The 11,844-nt window shown below is 39.0% G+C and overlaps 1 protein-coding gene across 4 annotated transcripts in view; it reads left to right on the top strand.

Moving 5' to 3' along the window:
- Positions 1 to 1,373: 1,373 nt before the first annotated feature.
- Positions 1,374 to 11,844, top strand: part of CNIH2 (cornichon family AMPA receptor auxiliary protein 2) — a 121,961-nt gene continuing 111,490 nt past the window's right edge. Inside the window, exon 1 of one of the 4 annotated variants that reach the window (XM_067472461.1) lies at positions 1,374 to 1,649. In XM_067472461.1, coding sequence (XP_067328562.1) covers positions 1,569 to 1,649 — 81 coding nt within the window. In that variant the 5' untranslated portion in view covers positions 1,374 to 1,568. The remainder of the gene's footprint in view (positions 1,650 to 11,844) is intronic. The other 3 variants (XM_067472460.1, XM_067472463.1, XM_067472462.1) reach the window with 3 other exon arrangements.

The following is an 11,844-nucleotide window of genomic DNA, read 5'->3' as shown; positions in this document are numbered from 1 at the left end:
TGTTGTTGTTATTGAGCAGACGAAGCTGGAGAGGAATATATGGAACTAGCTGTCCCCTGCCACGCGTTGCTGCGGCCCATATAGGGGTTCTGTGTGGGAGGTGTAGCTTAATTCTATCGTTGGTGGGGTTCAGAATGCTCTGTGATTGTGGGTGAACTATAAATCCCAGCAACTACAACTCCCAAATGTCAAGATTCTATTTTCCCCAAACTCCACCAGTATTCACATTTGGGCATATCGAGTATTCGTGTAGAGTTTGGTCCAGATCCATCATTGTTTGAGTCCACAGTGCTCTACCTGGATGTAGGTGAACTACAATTCCCAACACCAAAGGACACTGCCCACCAAACCCTCCCAGTATTTTCTGTTGGTCATGGGAGAACTGTGTGCCAAGTTTGGTTCAATTCCATCGTTGGTGGGGTTCTTGGCAGGGGGTTGGACTGGATGGCCCATGAGGTCTCTTCCAACTCTTTGATTCTATGATTTCTAAGCCGAAGAGCCGGTGTTGTCCATAGACACCTCCAAGGTCATGTGGCCGGCATGACTACACCTTCCCGCCGGAGCAGTCCCTATTGATCTACTCACTTTTGCATGTTTTCCAACTGCTAGGTTGGCAGAAGCTAGGGCTGACAGCGGAAGCTCACGCCGCTCCCCGGAATTGAATCTGCAACCTTTCCATCAACAAGCTCAGCAGCTCAGTACTTTAACCCACTGTGCCACTGGGGGCTCCATCCTTAGATTGCCATTTTTTACATTTTCGGGTTGGATTTCGTAATTGAATCCTTGCTATTATTTTAAGTGGGGTAATGAAAGACCTGGCTGCCAAGTGTGGTCCGGATCCATCAAGTTGGGGAGGAGCGTTGGTGGTACAAACCAACGTACAAACTTTAATTTGGCTCATCTAGTTTGTATGGTTACCAATCATGGCGGCCTCAAAGGTACAGGTGATAGGGAAACTGCGCCCCCTTGCGGCCGCTTTGTTGCTTTGCAGGAAACCACGCCCCCTTTCGGTACAGAGATAGGCAAACCACGCCCCCTTTCGGCTGCTTTCTTGCTTTGCAGGAAACCACGCCCCCTTTCGGTACAGGTGATAGGCAAACCACGCCCCCTTTCGGCCACTTTCTTGCTCTGCAGCCTGTCCTTCACGAGAGGGTAGTGCGCACGCGCAGGAGGCGACCACGCCCCCTTTTGGAAGGAACCAAGCCACCATGAGCAAACTTCGGCCCTCCGGGTGTTTTGGACTTCAACTCCCACAATTCCTAACAGCCGGTACCGGCTGTTAGGAATTGTGGGAGTTGAAGTCCAAAACACCCGGAGGGCCGAAGTTTGCTCTATAGAGACAGGGCTCTTTAAGAAAGGGGCGGGGCCTCGCAGGTGGAGAGGGCGTGGCTAAATCGAGGCCACGCCCCCAACTCCTCCTCTTTTTCTTGCCTTCGCTCTGCTCTCTCCGCCAGTCGGTGGCGACGACGCCACCGTGGAAGGGGCCAGACCCGCGCGCTCCTCGGCTCCCCTCAGAGTGCCACCTTTCCCCCAAAAGAAGGAGAGGAAGCTGCCCCTCCAGCCCCGCCATGGCGTTCACCTTCGCCGCCTTCTGCTACATGCTGACTCTGGTCCTCTGCGCCTCCCTCATCTTCTTCGTCATCTGGCATGTGAGTGGAAGGAAGAGGGGACAAAGGGAGACCCCCCCCCCAAAAAAAGGGGGGGAGGGAGGGAGGAGGGGGTTGGGTGTCAATCACTGGCAGAAAATGGTGGGAGGGGGTTGATGGTGGGGTTCTTTGAAGCCTCTTTGGGGAGGAAATGGGGGAAGCAAGAGGCAACAGGAGCTTCCAAGAGGGAAAGGAATATCTCTAATAATAATAATAATAATAATAATCTATCTGTATAGGAATCCTGCCACTCTGATCTGTAAACACACACAAATATACACATATACATATACACTCATATACATATGCACATGCACACATTCATACACACATATATATATATATGCACAAGCACACAAATACACACATATTCACACATACATATACATACACACACACATATATATAAAATCCAAAAAAATACACCATATATACATATACACATACACTCATATACATATGCACATGCACACATTCATACACACATATATATGCACAAACACACACCAAAATACACATGTTCACACATACATATACATACATATACACATACACATACTCATACACATGCACACATTCATACACACATATATGCACAAACACACACAAATATACACATGTTCACACATACATATACATATATATACATATGCACACATTCATACACACACACGTATATATGCACAAACACACAAATATACACATGTTCACACATACATATATATACACATACACATACTCATATACACATGCACACATTCATACACACATGTATATATATGCACAAACACACACAAATACACATATATTCACACATACATATATACATATACACATGCACATATACATATACACATACACTCACATACATATGCACATCTACTCATACATATGCACATGCACGCATTCATACACACACATGCACATGTACTCATATACATATGCACATGAACTCATATACATATGCACATGTACTCATATACATATGCACACATTCATACACACACACATATATATGCACAGACACACACAAATATACACATGTTCGCATATACATATACATATAATACACATACTCATATGCACATACACACATGTATATATATGCACAAGCACACACAAATACACATATATTCACACATACATATATACATATACACATGCACATATACATATACACATACACTCATATACATATGCACATGTACTCATATACATATGCACACATTCATACACACACATATATATGCACAAACACACACAAATATACACATGTTCACACATACATATATATACATATACTCATATACACATGCACACATTCATACACACATGTATATATATGCACAAACACACACGGATACACACATATTCACACATACACTCATATACATATGCACATATACTCATTTATACACACACACATATATATATGCACAAACATACACAAATATACACATATTCACACATACATATACATATACACTCGTATACATATGCACATGCACACATTCATACACACGTATATATGTATATGCACAAACACACAAATATACATATATTCACACATATACATACACATTTATACATATGCACACATTCATACACACACATATATATATGCACAAACACACAAATATACACATATCCACACACATATATACATATACACATACACTAATATACTTATGCACATGCACATATTTATACACACACATATATATGCACAAACATACACAAATATACACATATGCACACATACATATGTATACATATACACATGCGCAAATACATGCACACATATATATATATACATATACACATACACACATATATACATACAAATATGCATATAGGCAAGCACACATGTACACAATATGCATGCACACATATAAATACACAAATACACACAAATATATACAAATACACACATATACACACACAAAACTCATATACACATACTGGGCCACAGCAACACGTGGGAGGGGACGGCTAGTATAAATAAAAAAATGTAATATTCGTTTGTGGGATTAACATAACTCAAAAACTACTGGACAAATTGACATGAAATTTGGACACTCTACCCCTAACAGACCAATGAGTGACCATCACTCATAAACCCCCTTAAAAACAGCATAAAAGACTTAAAAACCCAAACAATCTAAATGACAAAAAGCTAAATTAGGATACAGAAAAATGGGAAGGAAAAGAAAGGGAAGGAAGGGAAGAAATAAATAAATACGTAATAATAAAAATACTTTATTTATATTCCGCTCTATCTCCCCAAAGGGACTCAGGGCGGATTCCAAACATAAAAGGCAAACATTCAATGTCCGAATACAACAACAATACATCCATGCTCACAAAATGTATACAGCCCAACATATAAATGTGAATTATGACTTAACAAACTAAAATTAAACAAAAAGCACAGCCTGTTATAGCAGACATAAGACAAAACATCAAACGGAAACATTAATTTCCCACTTCTTTGGGGCAAAGAAAGAAAGAAAGGAGAAAAAGAGAGAAGGAAAGAGAGAAGGAAGGGAGGAAAGAGGTAGAGAAGGAAGAAGAGAAAGAGGGAGGGAAGGAAAGAAGGAAAGAGAGAAGGAAGGATGAAAGCAAAAAGTGAAGGAAGGAAAGAGGTAGAGAAGGAAGAAAGGAGAGAAAGCGGAAGGAAAAAAAGGAACGAATGAAAGAAGTAGAGAAGGAAGGAAAGAAGAAAAGGGAAGGAAAGAGGGAGCGAAGAAAGGAGGAAAAGAAGGAGAGGAAAGGGGGAGGGAAGGTTGCCCACAGCAACACATGGCGGGTACAGCTAGTCATCAATAAAATGAAATAGTAAATACAATAATAAAATGCAAAATATTAAAAGAAGATGACATAAAAATAAATTAGTAGGTGAAACAAAAAAAATACAAAATAATAAAATGAAATAAAAATAAATTAGTAAGCGAAACAAAAAAAATACAAAATAGTCAAATGGAATAAAAATAAATTAGTAAGCGAAACAAAAAAAACGAAATAGTAAAATGAAATTAAAAATAAATTAGTAAGTGAAACGAAAAAATACAAAATAGTCAAATGGAATAAAAATAAATTAGTAAGCGAAACAAAAAAAATACAAAATAGTCAAATGGAATAAAAATAAATTAGTAAGCGAAACAAAAAAAACGAAATAGTAAAATGAAATTAAAAATAAATTAGTAAGTGAAACGAAAAAATACAAAATAGTCAAATGGAATAAAAATAAATTAGTAAGCGAAACAAAAAAAAACAAAATAGTCAAATGGAATAAAAATAAATTAGTAAGCGAAACAAAAAAAATACAAAATAGTCAAATGGAATAAAAATAAATTAGTAAGCGAAACAAAAAAAATACAAAATAGTCAAATGGAATAAAAATAAATTAGTAAATTTAGTAATTATGAAATATTAAAATAAAATAATGTAATAAAAATGATAATTACATGAAAAAATGAAAAAATGAAATAAAATAATACGTAAAAATAAAACAGTAAATAAAAATGATGAAATATGGAATATTAAAATGAAATGAAATAAAATAATAAATTAAAAATAAATTAGTAAATGCAAAATATTAAAATGAAATAATAAATAAAATAAAACAGTAAATAATATAATAAAATACAAAAATTAATAATAATAAATAAAAATGAAATAGTAAGTAAAATAATAGAATACTAAATAAAATAAAATAATCCTACCGAGATGTAGAATCCTAGAGTTTGATACAAAATCCAACCCTGACACCATCAAATCCTTCTAGACAGATGGCCATCTAACCTCAGAAATATTAGCAGTTATATATAGAAGTAAGAGTCCTAGAATTGGAAGGTATCCCCAGAGATCACCCACTCGTCTTGTTTGGTCATAAAGTAAGACATCATCAAAGTCCTCCCAACAGATGGCCATCCAGTCTCTGCTCCAGAGAGAGGGACTCCAAAGTATGTCATAAGTAATGGGGCAGAGTCAAAGCTCCTGACCACTGAATGAACTGAAGTCTGCAAACTGTTACATCTCTTTCTTTGGCTGTATATTTTGTATTATTTGCAGAGAGAGGTATATATGTACCTTATGGTTTAGTAATCACCATTTTTGAATAGTAGATTTATATATAGGATTTTTGACTTATTTTTAAGAAGGAAGACAGAATGGAAGGAAGGAGGGAGAGAAGGAAGGAAAAAATGAAGGAGGAATGGAAGGAGGGAAGCATGGATGGAAGGCAGGAAAGAAAGAAGAGTGAATGGAAGGAGGGAAGGAGGAAAGGAAGAAAGAGTGAATGGAAGGATGGAGGGAAGTAGGGGGGAGGGAAAGATGGAAGGATGGAAGGAGGGAGGGGGGGGAAGGAAGAACAGAAGGAAGAGAGGGATAGAAGGAAAGCATAGAAGTAAGGAAGAATATAATGAAGGGTGGCAGGAAAGAAGGAAGAATAGAAGGAAGGAGGGAAGGAAGAATGAAAGAAAGGATGGAGAGAAGGAAGGAAGAATGGAAGAAAGAAAGGAAAGAAGAATAGAAGGAAAGAGGGAAGGAAGAATGAAAGAAAGGATGGAGAGTAGGAATGAAGGAAGGAGGAATAGAAGGAAGGAAGAATGGAAGAAAGAAAGGAAAGAAGAATAGAAGGAAAGAGGGAAGGAAGAATGAAAGAAAGGATGGAGGGAAGGAAAGAAGGAGGAATAGAAGGAAGGAAGAATGGAAGAAAGAAAGGAAAGAAGAATAGAAGGAAAGAGGGAAGGAAGAATGAATGAAAGAAAGGATGGAGGGAAGGAAAGAAGGAGGTATAGAAGGAAGGAAGGATGGAAGAAAGGAAGGAAAGAAAGAAGAAGGAAAGAGGGAAGGAAGAATTAAAAGAAAGGATGGAGAGAAGGAAGGAGGAATAGAAGGAAGGAGAGAAGGAAGGAATAATAGAAGGAAGGAATAAAGAATGGAAGAAAGAAAGGAAAGAAGAATAGAAGGAAAGAGGGAAGAATGGAAGAAAGGATGGAAGGAAGAAGGGAAGGACGAATGGAAGGATGGAAGGAAGGAAGAATAGAAGGAAGGAGGAATGGAAGGAAGGAAGAATGGAAGAAAGGAAGGAAAGAAGAATAGAAGGGAAGGAAGAATGGATGGAGAGAAAGAAGAGAAGAGGAATGGAAGGAAGGAGGAATGGAAGGAAGGATAGAAGGAACAAAGGAGGGAAAGAAGGAAGAGTAGAAGGAAGGATGGATAGAAGGATGGAGGGAAGGAAGGAAGGAAGAATGGAAGGAAGGAAAGGAACGAAAGAATTGATGGAAGGAAGGAAGGTAGGTGGGTGGAGGTAATGCAGGAGGGTGAAGAAAACCCATACCCTTTGCAACTTTGATCACCTTTATTGACATTATATTGATATCCAATTGATAGCTTGAATGTAATGCAATTGTAGGAACCTGCTAAAATGGCTAAGAAGGTGGATATTGCAAAAGATTTGCTTCTGCACCCTGTCCTTTGATGGTGGCTACCTCTCTGGACCGCCTTTATCTATTGATCCCCCTCCTCTTTTCCCCCTTTCCTTTCTTCTTTTGTCATGCTTTCAGGAATCCCAAAAAAAGGAAAAGGAAAAAACCCTCTCCTCCCTCTCTTCCTCCGTTCTCCGACATCTCGATTTTGCCGTCCCCCCCCCCCCCTTTTCCATCCGTAACCAAGGAACCTGGCTCCGGTTGCCAAGGGAACTACATATGTTTACAAAATGATGTTCCCGACTAATAATCCGGATGCTGCCCATCTTTTAACCCTTTGGCTGCTGCAACCTTATACCTCTTTTCCCTTCTTCCAGTTCTGCCAGTTGGACTGAAGCAAAGCAAACCTGCCATCATAGGTATTGCTGAATCTGGTCAGGAAAAGGTGGGGGATTTATAGATTATGAGGCTGGAAAATATTGGCAGAATCTGCCTTATAAGAATCCAGATATAACTTAATAAAACTCTATGTAAGACACCTGTAATAATACAATAAGTAAGTATGATGAAACTGAATATATGCCTCATATTTCCTTATCCTGATCAGCCCCACATGTGTGGATATCAGATGTATCGCTTTGCTTAAATACAGAGCTCTTTTATATGTTACTTTTGGGTCTTGGCCACACGTAAAATATGTTGTTCTAATGTGAGATTCCCAATAAATGGTCTGTTTGATCTATGGATCAAGGTATACACCTCTTACCTTCTGATACAATTGACAATCAAATCATATGTGTGCTGTAGCCTCAATTTCAGGTGCTCCACAGGTACAAATCCGTTCATTATAAAAATGCTGTTAAACCTCCCATATCAGACCTAATAGTAAATTAAAAGGTACAATTTAGAAGCAAAAAAAGTTGTTGTCGTTGTTGTTGTTGTTGTTGTTATTATTATTATTATTATTATTATTATGGATTGATTGATTGATGGGTAGATGGATGGATAGATGGATGGCTGGATGGATGCATAGATAAATATGTAGATGGATGAATGGATGGATAGATAGATAGATGGACGGAAAGACAGACGAATAGGAGGATAGATAGATGACTGCATAGATATGTAGATGGATAGATGGATTAATTGATAGATAGATAGATAGATAGATAGATAGATAGATAGGCAGACAAGCAGATAGATGAATGGACGGATGAATGGATGCATAGATGAATATGTAGATGGATGGATGGACGGACGGATGGAAAGATGGACGAATAGGTGGATAGATAGATGGTTGCATAGATATGTAGATGGATGGATGGGTAGATAGATAGATAGATAGATAGATAGATAGACAAGACAGACAAGCAGATAAATGAATGGATGGATGGACGGATGAATGGATGCATAGATGAATATGTAGATGGATGGGTGGATAGATGCATAGATAGATATGTAGATGGATGGATGGCTAGATTGATAGGCAGGCAGACAGACAGACAGACAGGTAGATGAATGGATGGATGGATGGATAGATATGTAGGTGGCTGGATGGCTGGATAGATAGATAGATAGATAGATAGATAGAGAGATGAATAAGGGGATGGATGGATGAATGGATGCATAGATAGATATGTGGGTGGATGGATGGTCGGACGAATAGGTAGATGGATAGATAGATGGATGGCTGCATAGATATGTGGATGGATGGATGGATGGAATAATTGATTGATAGATAGACAAGCCGACAAGCAGATAGATAGATGAATGGATGGATGGACGGACGGATAAATGGATGCATAGATGAATATGTAGATGGATGGGTGGATAGATGCATAGATAGATATGTAGATGGATGGATGGCTAGATAGGCAGACAGACAGACAGACAGACAGGTAGATGAATAGATGGATGGATAAATATGTAGATGAATGGCTGGATTAATTGATTGATGGATGGATGGAGAGATGAATAAGTAGATGGATGGCTGGATCAATGGATGGATGCATAGATAAATATGTAGATGGATGGCTGGATTGAAAGATAGATAGATAGAAAATAAAATAAAAATGTGCAATTTAAAAACAAAAAAAAACATTTTGTTTTTCCTCTCTCATAAGAGACTCACAATGGCCAACCATTAAAAAAATAAGAAATATAAGATCAATAATTTATTTTAAAAATAAAATACAACAATAATAACTATGATGTAAAACTAAAAACCTGTAGTAATAATAATAATATACCCAAAACATCTAATAATAATTTATGTTAACAATAAATATGTACAATTTATAATCAAATCATATAATTTTATTGCTATTATTATTGCACATTTTTATTTTATTTTTAAACAATTATTATTATTATTATTATTATTTATTTGAAACACAAGATGAGTCCACAGTAAACAAGATCACTCTGCTGGCTGTTGTATTGGATCACACGTCGGATACTTCCCATCCCAAGTGTCTAGGATAGTGTGATATGTCAGCGAATAATGCATATAGATCCAAATAGGGTGGCCTTTTGCAGCTGACAGATGGTGATTTTGTCAGCGCCAATTGTTTTTAAGTGCAAGCCAAGGTCTTTAGGCACTGCACCCAGTGTACCATCACCATTGGGACCACCTTGACTGGCTTGTGCCAGAGTCTTTGCAGTTTGATCTTTAAATCCTCATATTGTATAAGCTTTTCCAGTTTCTTCTCATCAATTATTATGATCATCATCATCATCTATGAAGACACATGAACACCAGTCAGGACCACCTGTTGGGTACCTCTTGGATGCTATTCAAGGATGTTGATGGCGATTACGATGATGACGATGACAACAACAATAACAATAATAATGTGTCTCAAGGATGTATCAGCCATGATCCCTATAAATTGGTGAAGAGTTCAAAGGTGAAACAATTTTTGTGGCATTTAAGTTAGTCCTGAAAGCTGTCAATCAACTATGGATGGCTGTTTTGGGACTGTTCGGCTCTTATATGTGCGTGTTTGTTTTCAAACTGTATGCGATATGTCTTTCAGGGCATGCATTTCTGATGTTAGTCTGCCCTGATAGTTCAATGTAAGCTAGAGGACACGGACGAGGAAATCCCTAACTTGCCCGTTTTTCATTCCCATATCTAAATATGTGCCTGTACTTACATGTGTACAGACGTACACTCACAAGTGGCCTTCAAGGAACAGTACAGCCTCATTTGAAAAACAAGCATGTCCCTGAGCATGGACAGAGTGGCCTCGTTTGAAAAACAAGCATGTCCCTGAGCATGGACAGAGTGCCCTTGGGTGGAAGACTGGACATTAAATCCCTGGCATCATTTTTATTATTTATTTATTTATTTATTTATTTATTTCGGTTGCTTCTACCCCGCCTTTCTCACCCCGGGGGGGACTCAGGGCGGCTTACAAAAGCGAGGCACAATTCGATGCCCGCATCACAGACAGCAAAGGACAATAACAACAGTTGACACAATAATTTTAGCAATAACAGTTAACAGAAGACAATAATTATTATCGGCAAAAACAACCATAAAACCAATAAAAGCAATATAAGCAATAAAATCAATACAAACCTCATTAATGGTCAGCGTTTCAGGGTCTCATAGTTTAAGTTCCAAGTTCCACTAAGTTGTCGGTCCTATCCATCTGGTTTCCATATCTAATTGTCAGGGTGTCCAAAGGCCTGGTCCCACAACCACGTCTTTACCTTCCTCCTGAAGGCAAGGAGGGATGTTGATGCCCTGATTTCCCCCGGGAGTGAGTTCCACAGGTGGGGGGCCACCACTGAGAAGGCCCTGCTCCTCGTCCCCACCAGCCTCACTTGTGATAGCGGTGGGGTCGAGAGCAGGGCCTCCCCAGATGATCTCAGATTCCAGGGTGGGACGTAGAGGGAGATACGTTCGGACAGATACGCTGGACCGGAACCGTAAAGGGTTTTGTAGGTCAAAACCAGCACCTTGAATTGTGCTCGGAACTGAATCGGCAGCCAGTGGAGCTGACACAGCAGGGAGGTGGTGTGCTCCCTGTATGTCGCTCCGGTGAGCAATCTGGCTGCCGCTCGCTGGACCAGTTGAAGTTTCCGAACAGTCTTCAAGGGCAACCCCACGTAGAGTGCGTTGCAGTAGTCTATATGGGATGTCATTAATTAGAGAAGTAGCTTAGGTGGATTGGCAGGTGTGTTGCAGTCTAGTACAGTCACACTTTTTCACCCAGCACCACATCGAGTCCAGGAGGAACTAACTACAGCAGTTTATTTACAAAATAGTAGTCCAAATATACAAAGATCAATAGTCCAAGATAGCAAGGTACATGAAATCCATGAAGTCAAGAGCATAGGCAAAAATCCATAAACATGAAAGCAGGAATGTTTCCAAGACAAAACTCTTGTCAAAGGCAAACTTGAGAGCTAAACCTGAACTTGATTTTATGGCAATGTTGTCTGCTCTGAAAAGACCAGGAAAGCGTCACTTAATTTAAGCAAACAGCCATGAATTCATCCCTTCCATCCATTTGACCCCTGCATTTCAAGGAAGTCTTTCTGACCTTCTAATTAACCTTTTCTTTGCTCTCTCCGAGTGGAGTCCTAATCTCATATTGTGGGGTAATCCCATCTTCTTCTTGAGACCAATTCTCACGAGAAATGGAAACCCAAACATCCTCTGTCTCTTCTGCAGCTGCTAGCCCTTCTCTCTAATCTACAGCCTCCGTTTCTGTCTGTGTTTCAGCCTGATCACACACATGTCATGAATGACT

This window comes from Anolis sagrei, chromosome 12 (assembly GCF_037176765.1).
Source record: "Anolis sagrei isolate rAnoSag1 chromosome 12, rAnoSag1.mat, whole genome shotgun sequence".
Taxonomy (NCBI): domain Eukaryota; kingdom Metazoa; phylum Chordata; class Lepidosauria; order Squamata; family Dactyloidae; genus Anolis; species Anolis sagrei.
Note: the sequence above shows the minus strand (reverse complement) of the source record. Positions and strands in the feature narration are given on the sequence as shown.